Below are 20,064 nucleotides of genomic sequence, written 5' to 3'. Positions count from 1 at the left end.
ATACTGTGGATCACCGCTGTAAATATTTCTACATACATAATCAGATACATAATCGTTTTGATTTGATATTATAGTCGTCATCCTCGTATTTTATTTGTATTCTATCCTAATTCCTCACTGGCACTGACTTCAACGAACCTGGCAACCCAGAGAGCGCGCTTGATAATGACGTCATTTCTGCGCGCCTCGCAGCGTGAGCAAGATAAAGTAGAAACAAATGTCAATCGGCGTATATTTGTCATTGTTATACAGTTAGGAGACACAGAAAATGTCGTCGGGAGTAACGTCCGCATTTCAGTCCGAAATGAGCTCGTCAATGCCGCAGAAGCGTTACTACAGACAACGAGCCCATTCAAACCCGATGGCGCACCACACGTTTGAATAGTGAGTGATGTCCATGTGACAAGAGTTTTACACGCCAGACCTCTCAGTATTAACTTTGTGTCGATGTGTGTCAGGGTTACAGTCAGCCAGCCAATCTATGCATTTACAAAGTCGACAAGAAAAAAACAAAAATACTCGTGTTTCCATTTTCTACGTCATGCAGTCAGAGTAGTAAAAGCGTACATGTGATTTTTCAGCAGACTTGTTTAATTACGTTAGGAAAGTCACAAAGTTTGCTTTGGTATTATTCGTTTATTACCAGTTTTCAATATAAAAAATTGGCCAGCAGTAATTAATATACAAACAATGATGAAAATGCAGATGTAAAATTAGATATTTAAACAAACGTTCTATATGAGGACTCAAGTTATTAAAGATTGATTTAGCCTATAGATATTACACACAGAGTTATTGCTACATGGAGATGTACATGGATCCGTTATTTTTTCCATTCTAACATCTTATCTGTCTGTCTGCTTTTAAAAAGTTGTTTATTTTAGGCATATTTTCCAAACTCTCTAAATTACTCACAACAAAAGTCTTTTTCCTGCCTGGTAGTTTGAATCAGTTCTGCCTTCCCACCTTCTTCAACAGTGAAGACGTCGTGTCAGTTCAACGTGAAGCGTTGAAGTTAAATGCTGAATTTGGACTAACTCCCTCAAAAGAATTGGACCTTCAAAGGTTGTCAGATGTATTGGAGAGAGCATACCCTCTGACTTCTGAAGTTTCCAACAGTCCGTTGAGCTTTTAAGGCCTAATTTATCTTACTTACTCTGTGTCCAATAAAAGTCACTGAGGGTTTCATGTTGAATGAGCTTGACTTTTAAATTTCTTAACAGGAAGGATTGGAATTTTTTCCCTAAAAAGTTCAGAATACTGTCAGCAGTCAATCCAAATGACCCGATCCAAATGTTTGAGCTCTTGTTGTTTGTGTATCTGTGTAGGTTGCTCGATGCGTGCCGTTTTCAGCTGTTTGCACCAAGGACTCTTTTTTTCAGTAGGAGATTGTTTCATTAAGAATTTTACAGCAATTTACTGTTTCTTTCTCCTCAGCCCGGTGTGTCCTGAGGAAATGGACTGGTCCAAACTTTATCCAGAGTCCATAACTGGCAATGTGTCTGAGAAAGAGACCCCCCGAGTCGAGTTTGCAGACATAGGATGTGGATACGGAGGCCTTTTAGGTAACTGGGTCATTGATCTGGAGACTTGTAGTATTCTCTGTGCTCTGTATCAACAGGATGTTTGTGTCTCAACATCTTCACTTACTCTCCAATCCAGTGGAGTTATCTCCACTCTTCCCAGATAAACTCATCCTCGGTTTGGAGATCAGGGTGAAAGTCTCAGATTATGTTCAAGACCGTATCCAGTCACTGCGTTCCTCTAATCCAGGAAGCTACCAGAACATCGCCTGCCTTCGTAGCAATGCAATGAAGTACCTCCCTAACTTCTTTTTCAAAGGACAGGTGGGTTTGAATCTGTGTGTTTGTTGCTGTATAACGCAAGTATTTCTTGTTCGTGGTTGAATTGCCGAGGTGAAAAAAGGTTCCATTCAACACACTAGCAAAGCTTTAGGAATAAAATGTGATGACTTGCTACAATTCATCATCCACCTGGGTGAGGAAAGAGATTGATGTTGAATTTCTTGTCCTCTTGGTGACATTCCCCCTTTCATCCAATATTCAAATATTCACAGGATTGATCAAATCTTGCGCGTGGAGTGTCGCACCTGATTCTACCATTTTAAAGGGATAGTTCGCCTCTTTTGACATGAAGCTGTATGACATCCCATATTAGCAATATCATTTATGAACATTGACTTACCCCCTGCTGCGTCCTGTGAGCCGAGTTCCGGCCTCGTTTTAGCATTGACGAAGGTAGTCCGGCTAGTTGGCTGGGGCTAAACAAATAAAGCGTCTTGCTTCTCAAAACAATATGCGTTCAAAAGAGTAATACATTTGCATCAAAATCGTTTTGCATGAAAAAGTTAGACCTCACATCGCTTGGCGCTATTTTTGCCTTCATATCAATGCGTCCAGCCACCTAGCGATAGCCGCACCTGTTACGGTGTTTACTGCTCGGAAGCAGGGGAGTGCTCGGTCTGCTCTTCGGTCTGCACAGTTTACATTGGACGCATTGATATCAAGGGAGGCAAAAATAGCGGCAAGTGATGCGAGGTCTGACTTTTTCATGCAAAACGATTTTGTGATGCAAATGTATTACTCTTTTGAACGCATATTGTTTTGAGAAGCAAGACGCTTTATTTGTTTAGCCCCAACCAACTAGCCGGACTACCTTCGTTAGCGCCAAAACTCGCCTGGAACTCGGCTCACAGGACGCAGCGGGGGGTAAGTCAATGTTCATGAATGATATTGCTAACATGGGATGTCATACAGCTTCATGTCAAAAGAGGCGAACTATCCCTTTAAGCATGTAGGAAAAGCTTAGGCACTACCACCACAAGGTGGTGGTAAAGCACAGAGCGTTTTGCCAACTGCCATGAAAACAACAGCAGAAGATTCCTTCATCCATGTCAGGCTGGCGTTGTGGACTTAAGACGCTGATGGTGCTCCAAAAAGAGGAACCGATGCTAAGCTAAAGACTGCAGCCACAAACGTATCGTTCAGTACAAACTCATCCAGGCAAAGCTAGCATGTCATTTGAAAGCGAAACGCTCAGGGCTCATTTTGTTTTTGTTTTTTTCCTGATGTATGAACGACTTTGTGACAAGTATGCCACATTTATCACAATATTGATAACAGCATGGCGGCGCTGGAGAACGTGATGGCAAAATAATCGCGCGTTTACGCTTATGTGTCGTGGTGTTGGTGGGATCGTCGTTTAAAAGTTTTAAAAAAAAAGTTTGAATAATCATGATTTTGAAAAGTAGTTTCAGTTGAAGAGCTCATTCCTTATTAAGACTTTATAATATGTTGTGTTCCTGCTGATGGATTCCCCTAAATAATGCACACTGGAGCTCCAATGTCGTTTGCTTTTCTAAAAAATGATGGCTCCAAGTTTTCGAAGCTCAAGGAGGAGTCATGTCACCTTTGCCTACGATTTAGTAGTGCTGCAGTATTTTATAGCACCTGCCACACGGGTGTCTGGCTTTACTGTCCAAAAGCTAATCCTGATCCGTCAGTCGGGTCACATTTGGGCATCGTCAGCAGTTGCAATAACAAACTTTACAAGCTAGCTTTTATAACTAACCTCTGAGATTGAATTGCTCGTCTTATTGTTCAGTTGTTTTGTGTTGTTGTTTAGTACAGTACATGTCTACACACCTGTCAGAAGAATAAAGGGTTTTACTTTAAAACTGTGGAAAGAGCAAAGCATGTAAACTTGGTCTCTTGACTGGCAGAACCCTCCAGGTTCATTTTCTCAATAGATCCAAGGATTTCATAACAATGCATTCATTGACACACACACACACACACACACACACACACACACACACACATACAGGCACGCACGCACGCACGCACATACACGCACACACGGCATCGCATGAGCTGAGCATTGAGCAGTGCAAGACACAATTTATTCGTTCCAATTAACCGCGGTAATCTATGACTTGTTGAAACTTGCACGAGATTACACTGTGTTGCAGGGTTAATTTAGGTGTCAAAAAATCACCTCAAATGCCCCGAATGGGTATCAACAAGGAAATTAACGCAAGGAAAAGCTGTAAAAGTGATATATTTATGGAATACAAATCACATAGGTGTTTCATATAAAAAAAACAAAACACAAACACATGCTTTAATTCCGTCTTTATTCTTAGATTTTACAATGCTGTTTAAGATCATTCTAAATGCTACGACTATTATTTGTACATGTGAGGTGAAGGCTTTGTGCCAAGCTGAGATGAGGAGTGCCCAAGGAGAACTCTGCATTTATTGGAAGTGGAAGTTGAGCTTGATTTTTTTTTTTTTTTTTTTAACTTTAAGAAGCTATAAATCAGTCATCAAATCTTGTTGGTTTAACATTGAACGAACATCTGCTGCCGCTCGCTGTGGCCTACACAGCTCATAGTTTGTGCAAAAAGAAATAAGGAAAGACCACCCAGACGAATGCTCAAAGTGTCGTCCCAGTCCATCTCGCATGCGCGACGCATCGCACGTGTTGAACCAGCAGATTCTAAAGACCTCAAACACTTTTTTTTTTTCTTCTTCCTGGTTCGTTTTGTAACCCAAAAATAATTTAAAGTCTTGAGCTTTTTCCATCTTCCATCAGCAGCGAAAGGAGCCCCTGAGGCTGTAGCCGTCCCCAGTGATTATACCCCCCCCCCCCAATCTTTCTGTCTATACCAGATGTTATTTATTTTAACTAATAAAAAGTGACTGGAGTGATTTTTTTTTTTGTTTTTTTTTCCTCAAAAATCAGCCAGACTGATATCAATGGAGTCTGTATTTGTGCTCTTGTCAAAGACAGAGATGTGGGGAACTTTATGGGGGAAAAACAAAAATGAAGGAGGGAAATTCCAGTTTTGCAATCCACAGTGTTTAACAACCAACCGCGGAATATTACGGAGGCCACATTTAGAGTGCAGACCTTATTGTGTGTAAATTTAATGTTAATGCAGGCTCTTCAGCCCTTCAATATGTTGTAACGCATAATGGCTGAGCTTAGAATGTGTATCTGATGCGTTTTCTGTTTGAATTTAAATTTTTCGTCTGATGTAAAACAAAAAAACTAACTGGAGTTTTTAAATTGTATCTTTTCTTTTTATCTGTGTTTAGTTGGTTGACTGACTGTTTCCTTTTTTGCTGTCTTTTAGCTCAGTAAGATGTTCTTCCTCTTCCCCGACCCTCACTTTAAGAAGACTAAGCATAAATGGAGGATCATCAGTCCCACTTTATTAGCAGAATATGCCTACACACTGAGAATCGGGGTACGTATGAGTGATACTTGTTCCTGAAATGATTAACAGATGTTTTATCGGCAAAGACTTTGATAATTGTTTTTTATTAGTTGAAATCTTTTCTCAAAAAATCACTTGTTAATGTGGGAGAGGAATGTCATGACATGTCCTAATTACATCGTGTGCCTTGTTGACTGGTTCATATGAATATTGTTGATAGTTAGAATGAGCTTGTTTATGATAATGGCGAGAGCTAGGCGCCTCCAGAGAGGGCCACGTAGGTGCATTTAGAGTGGCCGAGGAGCTCAATAAAGATCAACCTACCTTCAAGCGTTTTTTTTTTTTTTCTTTCAATAACCCAGAAGCTTCACTGTCTGCCCATTTATCTGTATTTTCTGTTGGCTTTTTTACTGGCTAACATTATGGACTGTTGTGTATAAGGGCAATGCCGCATTCATATTTTCAGCCAATCGGTGTGCAGCACTTAGTTCCCAGTTCCTGTTAAATGAGTTCGATGGCCTGAGATTGGCCGTAGCTCCTGTGGTGCATACACAAAAAGGGGAGAAACTGGCTACAACGGCTATAAGAACGATGAGATTCTCCCTGCAGAAAGCACCTTATGACCACAAAGGCAACCCCAGGTCTTCTTGAGAATAATCTTACAAGCTTGACACACCTTTTTCTCTCGAAGCTTCTTTCTTCCCGCTTGGCAGAAATCCTAATCGAGTCATTCCAAGACTTTAGTTTTCTTGAAGCCACTGCTGTGTTTTCATGGTGGTTGTTTTATTGAAATGTAAGTCTTCGCTCCATTGTGAGACCCTGAGAACTGTGGAAAAGGTTTTTACCCAGGATGGCGCTACAGTTTGCAGCATCCACCTTTCATCTATGCCGACTAGTCTCGCTGCTCCATTCTCAGAGAAACGTCCCCACAGAGTGATGCTGCCGTCACAACGTTGGACTGCAGGGATTATATTAATTGGGTGGTATTCAGTGCACAGTTCCCTCCACGCTTGCCTTGAGGAAACCGAGTTTTGGCTAAATGGTTCAGTCTCTGTACATTTCGGTGACTTTTGGCCTCTTGCCTGCCTGAGTGATGAAGTCCTGCACTGATGGTTCCTCTTTGTGAGAATGTAGACAGGCGTTTGTTTTCCTTATTATCTTAAATCACAATTCAATTAGGATCAGCTGGAGAAAACATAAGCCATAGAGGAAACTCGCGGACCACTGGAAGAAGTAGGGCAGCTTTATAAGGAGAACTGTGTAGGCCTACAATTAGAATTGAACCCTCGTGAACGCCCACATCCATCGTGCAATGTTAAGAGTTTATCAGAATAAACCACAAAGTGCTAAGTTTACTGCCTCTCACTCAGCGCAGAAGTGTGGCTCATACATGTTTTTTCTGATGGAATCGACTAATAACATGTGACTGGCTTTCAATGCACCCAATGTTCACATTAAGATCAAGATTGTATGGACAGAGCTCTTTTTACCCAATCACAGTTAAGTCAACACCTATTTTGTCAGTTCACAGCCCTAAAGTTCTTGAACTGAAGAAATTCCAACCTCTCTCCCGTTTTATCAGTCAATTCCAATGTGCAGTAATCCATGAATTCATTGAAATCAAATTGAGCAACCTCAATTTTTGGCCTGCGGCTGGTTGACGTCTGTACTCTCCCAGCCCCTGCGTGTCTGAGCTGTCAGTGCAGAGCTGGGACACTTGAACAAAAGCATAAACGATGATGGAGGTTTGGAGGGAACAATGGAAGCCCTGTGTCTGATTGAGACTTTTTTTTGTGTGTGTGTCCGTGTCTTTCCTATAATGTTAGTGCATTGATGCATTTCTGTACGCATAGCTGCGTGAGTTTGTGTGTGTTTAAGCTCTACGTGGGGCTTCAGCACTGGCGCTCGGCCACGGTTCGCTGGTGGGTCGGGAGGCTGTCAGGAATCTGGTAATTTATAGAGACCGTTTATGCCATATTGTTGAGGAGCAACTATGATTTAAATCTAAAAAATATGGTCAGACAGCACCCAAAACAATAAGTAGGAATGATTAAACAGCAGTGATTAATTTGAATTATATGTTGGAGACACAATCTTTCATTATCATCCCAGCCTGCCTGGGGGAGGAAAAAATGAAAAGGTAAAAAAAAAAAAGCCATATACGTGCTGAAACGCACAAGTGTGGAAATCTGTGCTATGTTGCATTTTCTAAGAAATCCTTTTTCTAGTCATTTTATCTCAGTCAGTCAAAGTAAACCATATCGACACAGGTGATTCACCTCTGTGTTGTCTTTAGGCTATTTTCGTCAATTTACACGAATTTCACCCGAGAGATGACGAAACCGTCAACTCTTGCACTGCAAAAAAAGTAGTCATTTAGATGGGGGGGAAAACTAGTTCTTTTTAGGGTTTTTATTTTCTTCCTTTCAATTATGGAAAAGTTTACTTTGAGAATGATAAATGGATCTGTGTTAGATGGCATCAAAGGTTTGCCAAGTTTTGTTTTTTCTTGTTAATAACCTCCATGTGTTTGTCTGATCATGTCAGGGTTTGGTGTACACCATAACAGATGTGGAGGAAGTCCACCTCTGGATGGTGAAGCACTTCACCGAACATCCACTGTTTACACGTGTTGCAGATGAAGAACTGGTATGTTCGTGTGGAGCCTTTCATCATTGTGTTTACTCTGTTTTTTTTCTCTCAGGTCTCCGTACTTAAGATGAAGCCCATTAGTTTACCCCATGTTGCTTTTAGATATGTGTCATTTTGCCCTAAGGGCTGAAAATTAAATTGATTTCTGATTTGGAATCCTGTTTCTGTCTAATTTAAACAAGTAAGTACTTGGATAAATTGAAATGTCAGTGAAATGAATAAACCTATGAAATTAATTATGAAACAACAAAATCCTATGAATGTGTAGATATTTATAATTGCAGTTTATATGCTAGGCTATGGCTTGCCTCCCACTACTAGGCTTTTCATACGTTCTAGTTAGACTGGTAGAGTGGGAATGCAGAGAAATGTTGGACACGACTAGGCAAGGGGGACTCCATGCAGGACCTCTATTCACCTCTTGTGAGGGGCCCTGCCATCAGTGGGGGACCTTCCCCTCTACTTCCAACAGGGATTACATTACATTACATTACGGTCACTTTGCAGATGCTTTTATCCAAAGTTCCACATCGGTAGGCAAAAGAACTTCAGGTCACAAGAAATCATAAGTGTATTTCCTTCCAAAACCAAACAGCTAAGAGCATAACTAGTGCTAGAGTAAGTGCAGTCAGTTAGGTACCTAGACAAATGGGAAGACAATTTAGGAAACAAATAAGTGCATAAGAAGCTAGGACGAAACAGCTGATGTCCTAAGAGGGCGGATCTGGGTAGTGTTTTCCTGAAGAGGTGGGTTTTCAGCCTGCGGTGAAAGATGAGCAGCGACTCAGCTGTCCTGATATCAGTCGGGAGATCGTTCCACCATCGGGGTGCCAGAACAGAGAAAAGCCGTGACCGTGTCGATCGTGCGCAGGGACCCCTGAGTGACGGGGCAGCCAGGCGCCTGGTGGCCGCAGAGCGAAGTGGTCGGGCGGGGGTGTAGGGCTTGACCATAGCCTGGAGGTATGAAGGAGCTGTTCCTTCCACTGCCCTGTAGGCGAGCACCAGAGTCTTAAACTGGATGCGAGCAGCTACAGGGAGCCAGTGTAGAGAGCGGAGAAGGGGAGTCGTGTGGGAGAACTTGGGGAAGTTGAACACCAGACGAGCAGCAGCTTTCTGAACCAGCTCCAGTGGTCTGATGGCAGAAGCCGGGGCGCCAGCAAGGAGGGAGTTGCAGTAGTCCGGGCGGGAGATGCCCAGAGCCTGGATGAGCACCTGTGCTGCCTTGTCGGTGAGGAAGGGCCGAATCCTCCGGATGTTGTAGAGGAGGAATCGGCAGGAACGGGTCACTGATGCAATGTTTGCCGAGAACGACAGTTGATCGTCCAGGGTCACGCCCATATTCCTCACAGTCCGAGTTGACGTCACCACGGAGTCATCCATGGTGATGGCCAGATCTCGGAACGGGCAGCCCTTCCCCGGGAGAAACACCAGCTCAGTCTTGTCCAGGTTGAGCTTAAGGTGGTGCATCGACATCCACCCCGAGATGTCTGCCAGGCACGCACCAATGCGTGCCTCCACTTGGGTGTCAGAAGGGGGAAAAGACAGAATCAGCTGGGTGTCGTCTGCGTAGCAGTGGTAGGAACAGTTATGGGAGTGGATGATGGAACCAAGAGATGATGTGTAGAAGGAGAAAAGAAAAGGACCCAAGACGGAACCTTGCGGCACCCCAGTGGTGAGCCTACGTGGCTTCGACACAGACCCTCTCAGTGTTACCTGGTAGGAGCGACCTGTCAGGTAGGATGAGAACATGGAGAGTGCAGAGCCAGAGACACCCATTCCCTCTAGGGTGGAGAGAAGGATGTGGTATACGGGCGTGATTAAAGAGGCCCGTTGTTATCAGAAGCATTGTTTTGGAGTTGGAGTTCACATTGTTGTTCGAGTTACAGGTGTCGGTGGGAGAGAAGGGGACAACCTAAAGAATGGAGGAGATGCAACATAGCCAACTTAACCAACAAGTGGTGTCTGAATGTGAACGGGTTAAATAACCCAATGAAAAGAGGGGAGGTCATAGCAAAAATAAAGAAAGATCACAGCTTAGTTTTCTACAAGAAACACATTTGTCGGATCAGGAGCATTAAAAATATAAAAATAATTGGGATTTAAAAATGCATACTGCAGCTCATACGAAAATGGGAGGAAAAGGGGAGCAATGATTTTAATTCCAAATGCAATAAAATGTGAGACCTTAAGAAATAGATTTTTAAAGGGATAACTTTTTTCATGTCATGGGACATTTATTAAGGGATGAAACATAAAAGAAAAGCTCTTATTGTCATAGATTTTACCGTACAATAAAATTAAGAATGCTGTATTTATGTATTTCATATTCAAATAGGGATCCATGAAAAAGTAAACATGGGCTTTCTTCACATCACCAGCCACATTATTCAGATCTGATTTAATTCTTATTCAGTACAGATCATATTTGATGGTTCCCTATCAGAACTACAGGAGCCTTGCTATGCATGCTGGGGCACTGCATAGTTCTTGGTGTGCATCATTTGTCTCAACGACAGCAGACCACGTCATATTCGTGAGGGGGCTCTGGAGTTTAGATTTACCCTCAGAATGAGTCTGAGGCTACGTGCCCACGACAACGGTAACGACAGATAAACGCAGAACATTTCGACAGATGTGCCTATCTTGCACACGGCGACGGCGTTTTTAGGAGTTCAAAACGGAGAAAACGCAAACGCCCTCCAGAGTGGAGATGTTGAAAACGATCCAACCTCTCGTCGCCGTAGGAACAGTTCAAAACGCAGAAGTGCGTTTTTTCCACACGTTAAGTGGGTAGTTCTCCATTAACGACTCACATATCTCACTATATTTATTTTGGACACTCTCCCAATCCACATTATCCACTGCCTTCCTGGCTTTGTAGTTCAGTGTCGTGTTCAGGAGCAACTGGACCTCATCATCTGTCCAAACAAAGTTTGAAGGCGTACTGTTGTTGCTGCCGCGGTTCGCCATTTTCTTCCAACTGACGTGGAGGAAGTAGCCACAAAACAGGCATTTCTCATATTTATTAATATATATAACTCATATAACAATACCAAAGGTATTGTTGCTACTGCCACCTACGTCCGGGGCGTGCATACTACATCGGCAAACTGCGAGTTTTATACGTTTTCCCTGTTCCCATGGATAGACAGATATCCACCCCAAGACGCTCGTGAGAACGCAGATAAATTGTGGAGGAAAAAAACGGACATCTGCGTTTATGCTTCAGAGCGTTGTTGTGGGCACGTAGCCTGAAATTAAATATATCAAATCAAATTCATGATATTTAGCTCAAGAGGATGGCTGACCTTTGTTCCAGCTTTATAGGGACAGACTGAGAAGCAGCAGGAAAGTTGGAAAGCTAGCTTTTTCTATTTTAGCGGCTATTGTTAGAGGTGCTGTAGTTGTGCTGAATGGTCAAAAAGCTGCATGGATTGCGGCTTTTTGAGTTTCCTTCATATAAATGTATCCAATCTTGGACCTCAAACTTAAGAGACACAAATCTGATTTTAAAATCTGAATTGATGATTGGATTTTTGTGTTTGCGCAGCCCTGAAAAAGTCAGAAATGATGTGATAGAGTTAAGTATTTTGTCCATGAGCAATTTTGACTGCTGCTGTTTTTAATGGGAGTGAGGTTATCTGAGTCAAATAAAAATGACAAAAAATTTCAGTCACCTGAAATAAACAAACATCCAAAAGAAAAGAGCATTTATTGTGCTTTATCAATACTGTAATTTCACATTTATTTGATTAATTTGTTTCAGGTCTATTTGTGTACTTCTTTTGAAGTTTTTATTATTTCATTTGTTGAGTTGGATGGTATTCCATATGACACAACCTGTGGGTCTTTATTTTATTCTGTGTGTTTCTTCTTTTGAAGAACATTATTGACAGCGAACCTTTGCTTTCAGTAACTGGTCTGACTCCCTTGTGCAGCAACAGATTAACAACTAAACAATTCAAGTAATTATTTATCAGCTCTGCACCTCAGTTGAGAGGAATTTTAGCCCGTCCCTCTCTACAGAACCGTTTCAACTCTGGCTTTTTTGTTGGTGTCCTTACATGAACTCCTCACTTCAGGTCCAGCCACAATATTTCTGTTGGGTTTAGGTCAGGACTTTTGACTTTTATTGCTCTTTAACCATTCCTCAGTATATGTTATCTTTTGAGTGACCTGCTCTGTTGCTATTCATCTTGGGACATATTTCTCTATATTTTCCTTTAATGTTCACCGTTATAATTCAGAATTCATCGGTCACTGTTGTTTAGGCGTAGATCCTGCGAAATAGGCCCAGACCATGATACTATCACCACCATATCTCACAAATGGGATCATCTTGTGCTAGAAGGCAGTGTTTTCTCCAAAATCTTCTTAGTTAAATCTAAAAGTTCTATTTTGGTTTCATTTGTCACGGCCTTTTGTGATCTTTAGCAAACTGCAGGTGAGCAGAAATGCTAACTTAGGCTTTCTCCTTGAAACTCTTCCGTGGGAAATGGTATTATTTTTTTCGGTGATTGTGGACTGTTGCACACATTGCTCTTGGAGTGGTCTTTGCTGCTTGACTCCTGGGGAGGGTAACGGTGGTCTTGAATGTCCTCCACTTGCACCGCATCTTGCTCACTGTAAATTTGTGAAGAACAAACTCTTAAAGAGAGTTTTGTAGTCTTTTTCCAGCCTGATGAGCATCAATAACTCTTTCACGTCTCTTATTTCCGTCATTTGCACCATCGTACCCACTTTCACAAAGATGGTATATGTTGTGAATCTCAGGCTTTCTTTGAATTATAGGGCGCCCTTTCACACTTGATCCCGTCGATTAGATATATGTAATAAGACAAATTTCCCTTTCCAATGCACGGCTTCGCAAGAGGTTTATATACCTCCTCAGCTATTCTTTGATATGTGGTATTCGATCTTCTGTACATAAAAAAAAAAAAGATAAGAAAGTTTGACTTTTTGTCTTATTTGTTTAGTCTCTTTATCGACTTTTTGGGGCCTGGTGTTTGATAAAGTTTCAGGTCATATTTGTGCAGAGAAAAGAAAGGTTCACAGACTGTCAAACACCAATGTACATGATCTTTTCACACAGCGACTCAATGGGACATTAAACAGAGAGGGCAAAATCCACAGAGCAGCTGTGTTGACACAGACGGCAATGTTTTGACCGTTGGCCTTTCTTTGAATGAGACGGCATTCTGATTATGATGTGTACATGAGTTGTATAGAGGATATTTCATTCGTGTTCCCATTCGTGTGTTACAGAGCATCTTCTGATTTGTGACTCATGCTCACATTACGTCCCCTCCTCCACCGGTACAATGTTTGCACCTGTTTTAAGCCTTATATCAGAGAGCTTCACTCTGGTTTCTCCCCTCGCCCCAAAATCTGGTCTCTTTTTGTGTCTGTGCTGACTCTGCTGGAACCGAGAGCCTGCATGTAAGCAGCAATGTGCTTCTACTTCGGTAGGAAGTAATAGTAGAATTAGGGTGTATACGTGTGTACATGATGCGACTAAGATCAGTGTCCTCTGCGCAGCTTAATTCAATTATTGCTAACTCTAAATAAGTCCTTATTTAGGTTAAAGTAATCAGAAAATGCTGTTTACATGGCAGTGTCTGTTCAGTTAATATGCATTTCTAAGTTAATCTCTAGCTAATGTGACTACCAATAAATATTGTCATCTTAATTTGAGAAGGACAATAGATGTATTTTCACAAATATTGCTGCTTCTTTGAAGCATTCCTAACATTTAATTCATTGTTAATATATGAGTGAGACAGTGCTGGATAAATTAACTTCTAATTTTGTATTCAATTTCCTCTCCATTCCTCAGTGTAATTAAGACTTTAATTGTACTTTGGCAGGTGGATGACATCATCACAAGTCGTTTGGGTACGTGTACGGAGGAAGGGAAGAAAGTGCAAAGAAACGGAGGGAAGAATTTCCTCGCAGTTTTCCGGAGGATCGAAGACCCACAATGAGACCAAACGCTGTGGAGCGTGGTGAAAATGACAGCTTTAGTCATCAGTTCATGGAGGAAAATGCTGCTCAGTGAACCTGGACTTTGTTTTTGTTAATTACCCAGAAGATGAACATTGAATCTTTTTTTTTTATTTCTTCTTCTTCTCTTTTTTTAGTAAATGGAAGATTTTTCTTTCTTTTTTTTAGCTTTTTCTTGTGATATGCATATGTCATTCCTCAGCTTTCAAGATTAGTAAGTCATTCATAAAAGAATTTCTTTTCATGCCACGCTTGTGAGGTGTTTTTAGAGGCTCGTTTTGACTTCGAACTGACATGGTTAAGTTCCGCTGAGTAAGCCACGCAGCTGTTATGAAACAAGATCTCGGTCCTTTTGTTATGAATTGCAAACAGTTTAAAACGACTAAAATGTCCATGTGATGATATGCAGTAACGCTGTTTTGGCCTTTGTGGTGTCACTACACAGCACGGGCATATTACGTGGCAATTTTACGATGTTAGCTGTATATTACAGGTTGGTATTTCAGTCTGTCAGGAGCTCTGAAACGGGACGGCGCAGGTCTGAAAGCCCTTTTGGTGCTTCAGGCTGTGGTAATTATGAACAGGACAGCACACGCTTTAATGATCGAAACCCAGACACTGGAAAACCTGAGCTTAGCACACAGAGAGTAATTGAAGCGCTCAAACTGTAATAGCTTGAAATAATTTAACTTTCTTTTTCCACTTTTCACGTATCTTTTTCTGAATTTGTCATTTCAGAATATGTTGTGATTTTATGATATTTTCCAATGTGGTTAACCTTCAGAGATTTTTAGATTGTGTTGTAGACTCACTTTCCCTCAGCGAAACGGGATTATTTACAGTATTAAAAGCCAGGTCACATTTAGACACATCCCACTTCAATGAAAGCATATTCAATTTTTCCAACGTAGTACGGTTACTTATTTGCTTCGCACATCCATAGATCCTGCCACAATATCTCACAGGTGAGGGGAATGTCATGATCCTCTTGTTACAGCACAGCGTTGTCCTCTGAAACTTCATATGGCCATTTATGTGGATATTACTTTAATAAGTACAACCCATGTAAAATTAGGTGCAGATCAAATATCCTTCCTGTGCCAACAGTATTAAGGATTCTCTGGCGGCGTGCAGCAGCTTCCCCCAGCTGAACAGAAACTTCTTGAGGGACCCAACAAGAAGCTCAAGGCACTGACTTGGCCTCTGAACTCCCTAAATTTCAATCCGACAAAGCATTCACAGAATATGCTGAAACAAGCCCGATCTACAGGGGCCTCGCCTGTCAACACACCGGGCCCAGAGGACACCCTCGGATATCCCACATCCCTGATTGGTCAGATCTTAGTTGGCGCAATATTAAGCAGATGATGGACACAGATGCAAAACAAAGCTGAACTTATTTTTCACAAGTTCACATATGATCTGCTAAATACAGCTCATACTCGCATGATTCTTTTTCTAGAGTGAAGTTTATTTAGTCCATGAAATCCGAGGTGTCGATGGGGAGCTGCTCCTCTGTTCTCACTTATTGCCACGCGGCAACAAAACCCTTTCAGCCTGCCAAAGTACATCATTTAACATTTTAGTACCGTCAGGTCATCAGACAAGACTTTAATTAAATGCTCTGCAGGAGAATCAAAGAAAAAAGACACTTCATGATGAGCATTTGGAAGCACCAGTAAAGTGGCTTAGCTGTTCCCCTTTGCTTCATTCACTAAAAATGCGTTACATTTGCATGTCAGAATGTTATTGAGGTCAAAGGGTAATCCTCTGTGAATGCGTTGACAGAGGCAGCTCCCCACTGTTGTTTGCAGAACTAAATCAAAAATACCCCACTTATAGTATTTTACTCCTCAAGTTACATAAAGATGCGTTAAAACTAATTACTTGGTCGATGTGTGTCATACTGAATGTTATTCTTTAGCTTAAAGCTATCTGTCAACACATCTGGATATAGTCTGACTTTTTGGAATATCTATATTTTTGGGTTCTGGCAAGACTCAGGTGTGTCTTTTCTTCTTTTGTTGCATAAGTATGCAACTATGCTATTTCTGGTCCTTTGTGACTTTGTGGCCAGCTCAGTTTTTGCCCTTTTATTTCTACTAAAACTTTCTTATTCTGTAAGATCTTTGGGCCATCTTACAGGAAACTGAGCTTTTGAGTTGTGTCCACAGATTTTCAATGAAGTTAGGGACATTGTTGCAAAACCTTTGGCTTGAGTTAGTCCGTTGTGGACTTTCAGGCTTGTTTAGGATCGTTTTCCTGTCATGGAAGCCATCCTGTCTTCATCTTTAACTTTTTTTGCAGACAGTGCGGTGTTTGCTAAAAAATATACTAGTACTTAACTGAATCCATTCTCCCCAGTGCCAGTCAGCTGTTCATCGTGACACAAGGTGTGATTGATCCACCCCCATTCTTAACAGTGGAATGGATGATCCTCTCGGGACATGTACACCCTCTTTTTTTTCTGAAGCTATCTTTGTTAACTGTTGCCAGATAGATCTATTTTACCTATTTAGACTCCACCAATTTTGTTTTAAGCCGCTTCAGACATGTTTAAATGTCAATTTGCAAACTTCTAACCCTGAATAGCGCCGAATAGGTGATAGCACAGGGGAGGTTTCCATCTCGTGAGTCTGAGTGGGATATTTGTGCATGTGAGGCTGCACAGTATAAGAGTGAACTAACACTATACAGTCTGATAAATCTTCTCGTAGGTCTTTTGCAATAATCAGTTTGACCGTCTGTGTTCCAACTGCAGCTCCTTAATAACAACCATGAAATGAGGAAAGAGCCACCAGTAAACATCTTCATGTAGCCCACTTCTGCTTTGATGGCATCATTTATTTTAAGTTTCATAGTGCTTTAGCAGCTTCAGACAAGATTTAAAGAGTAAGTACTCATAAAGCTTTTGAATTTGCATCACCTGTCCTTTCCCAATGACGTCTGCGAACAAGCTACAGTTCCATCAAGATAAACTGTGAGGTCGAATCTTCTTTGCATAATTAACTGTTTCGTTTTTTTATTTGTAGTTGTACAGAACAAAAACAATTCGCCAACCTCACTTAAAATATTAAGCTTTTTTTTTTTTTTTCATTTTTAGCCTTCTGGAAATGTGTTTTTTTCTATTCACTAAATTAGCGATAAAGACTTTAAAACATGCAAGTGTACTCATTTAAATCTCTCTGTCCAACACAATCTTCATCCTCCCAGACTTTAGCAAATTTTTTATACTTTCAACCACCAGACTCAAACACACGGTGTCAAGAGGATGTCTGGATGTGAGCACTCACTGTTCGCATCCTAAATGTACAACTGACCGTGTTTAGATTTGTTTCCACTTAAGAGTGTGATGGGTTATGCTGCTCTTGTTTCTGCACTCAGTTATGTAACACAACATCTCCTGCCTTTTGTGCCAAGTCCCCGGCTCTAAATTCTCTTTATTTTCCTTCCTAATACTCAGGTAGAGACACGTATGTGCTGCCGGCTTGACATCTCCAGTTGGATGTCTGCCCTGCTACCTCAGGCTTGGCAAAAAACAGACTGAGTTGCAGTACTTTCAAAGCAAATCCCATCTCTTTCCTTCCCTCATTAACAACACTGGCAGGGGATTTACACCACCACATCAGAGCAACTCATCCTGCATGCTGGCATTCAGCGGCAGGTCTTTCCTGACTCTTAAGCCTTAACTGATTAGACACCTCTACTTAAGTAACGATAAAGACTAAACTGCTTTGGCTAAAACTGGTCTATATTCAGTATGAGAAATTCAAGACGAGATTGGGGCCAAGACTAGACGTAACAATGAAATCACATTTAGTGCTCACTTCAACTCGAGTTTGCAGGGTTTTTTGCAGTTTTTTATGGCTACACCATATCATATGGTTTCCTCTTTATCTACATTATATGTGTATGTTTCCTTTCCTGTGTTTGCACTTGCACTGTTTTCATTTACGGAGTAACATTCCATCAGGGTATTATGTCCGACCCATCTAACTCCTGTTGAGTCGTTGAAGTTCTAATTTGTTTACCCATTTATACACAAATCAGCCGTAACATAATGACCAACCACCCAAGATCGAGTAGCTGCTTTTCGTGCCACCAAGAGACCTCTGCCTGGTCGGGCGTGGACCAACATCTGAGGATGTCCTGGAGTGGATCTTTTAGACCCTGTGGATGTTGGGTTGGAATTGTCTTCCCGCTTTTGCCATCAGATTTGTATCTGGGGAGTTTGGCGGCTGGGCGAACACCTGGGGCACGCTGCTACTGAGTGCTTGTCTACAAAAATTATTGAATTAAGAATTATTGTGTAAGTTCAACAGAAACTGGATTTTTTTTCACACTCAGATTATGTGGTTGTGGTTCAATTTAGCCCTGCATGTATACGCTCAATTTTGCTTTGTAGAAAAGCTGCTCTCATTCACATATTTTTCCGCTTCTTTTTTTAAGAAGACTAAACACGTCATAAATTGTGATTTAAAAATCAGCCCATCAATGACTACGTGTCAACTCGTGTTCATATAAAGCATTTCCCCACTGCTGCTCTGCTCTAATAAAATCCTGATCACATAATCACAGCATCATCTGACAAAATCGAAACAAATCAAAAACAAAAGCAGGTAACCATAGCTCGACTCAAGTGTAACTGTGCAGTGTGTATGGTCTAACATTACAGGGACTGGCACATTGATCAACTTTTGTGATAACGTACCAGTTTGGCCATTTGGCTGATTTTTCACTGCGGCCTCTGGGCAGAGCTGACTACAGCCACAAAAGTCATCTAGAACACATAAAAACAGGAATGTCAGTACACATAACATAGCATGAGATAAAGGGAAACGAGGACTCGCTAACAACACAAAGCATGCTTTGGGTATCAGAGTAAATAATTGAGTATGTTCACACATGTGGTTGTCAACAAGCATGATTTGAAATCGATTCCGAATGAACGATAAGTCTCGCGGTGTGTGTTAGATGTAGGCAGACGCTTCCATATCTGAGTTCCTCTTCTTGAAATAGCTGATGGTCCACATGCAGTACTGTTTACAGGTGTTATACAAGCAGTTGATTTTTTTTTTTGCTCTAAAAAAAGCACAAAGAGGGGGAGAAGCTTACAGACAGTACAAGCATCGGCGATTTTGATAAGGTTGTCCAAGCTCAGTATATTGCTATAGGCAGTAACACTGATAATGTGTGTTTAGTCCTGCTAAGAGACTCGTGGTTTAGGTGTTGTAAAGGAGCTCTGTGCCCACCTTGTCAAGCAAACAAATGTCACATTTTTCATACCGTGACAGGGTATCAAATGTTGCGTCACTGCATTTGTTGAAAGTAGAAGTCAAATAAAAAAGTCAAACATCACAATGTTTGTCACTGTCTTAATTAGTTTTTGGTATATATTCGAGTAAAGAAAGTAATTATCTGTAATCATATGGATCACTGAAGGACACGGATATCACAACTCAAAGCTGATACAACTTATCATTTATCTTGGCCCTTTGACTTCCAGATAGCATTGTATCCAATTCATTGTATTAGGGGGAAAGTTGAACACTGAAAGCTTTGAAAGTAGATGATTCGCAGTGTTCAAAGGCTTTTGTTTTCTTTAAGGTTGTTGCAGAGCTGCACTCACTTGTCACCAGAGGTTGTGTGCTCTTAAATGTGAGTGTCAAAAGCAGATGGAGGAACAGCCTGTACTGTCCTTAAAAAGTAATCTTAACTGAAGGGTGACACATAAAATGTCTCTTCTTTGAATAAATTATATGTCCCATATGGCTTTTACACGCACACATACACACAGTTAGACTCGTGCACAATTCAAACTCACTTGTTATAAACTCCTGAAATTACAAAGGTTTGCTGGACTCCTCTTTAAAAGCCCATGTTCAGTTTGGTCTGCATCAGTCTTGTGTAAGTTCCATGTTCAACCATGTCTGGCTTTCACACTAAAATTGATGTTGCAAAGCATGCCCATACAACAGCCTTATGGGTTCAGGCTCTTCAGAGTGAAGCTTAGACCTTCGAGTGAAGGTACAGCAGCCACAAAAACCTCTAGGAGCAGACAGAAAACTATCAGGAAACTTTGAGAAAACAATCCTTTTTTTTTTGTAAGATTTGTGATACACTTCGAGGCTTAAAAGCAGAGTGGTCAGGTACTCAGGTATGAC

The 20,064-nt window shown here is 41.3% G+C and overlaps 1 protein-coding gene across 1 annotated transcript; it reads left to right on the top strand.

The window, feature by feature from the left end:
* Window positions 1-176: 176 nt before the first annotated feature.
* On the top strand, window positions 177-19,230 carry mettl1 (methyltransferase 1, tRNA methylguanosine). Its single transcript, XM_075460810.1, has 6 exons — window positions 177-384; window positions 1,438-1,565; window positions 1,663-1,847; window positions 5,162-5,275; window positions 7,793-7,894; window positions 13,765-19,230. Exons 1-6 carry the CDS (start codon window positions 269-271, stop codon window positions 13,879-13,881), a joined length of 762 nt encoding a protein of 253 aa, XP_075316925.1. The 5' UTR covers window positions 177-268; the 3' UTR covers window positions 13,882-19,230.
* Window positions 19,231-20,064: the final 834 nt, after the last annotated feature.

This window comes from Odontesthes bonariensis, chromosome 3 (assembly GCF_027942865.1).
Source record: "Odontesthes bonariensis isolate fOdoBon6 chromosome 3, fOdoBon6.hap1, whole genome shotgun sequence".
Taxonomy (NCBI): domain Eukaryota; kingdom Metazoa; phylum Chordata; class Actinopteri; order Atheriniformes; family Atherinopsidae; genus Odontesthes; species Odontesthes bonariensis.
The sequence above is the reverse complement of the archived record's forward strand: the minus strand, read 5'-3'. Positions and strand labels throughout refer to the sequence as shown.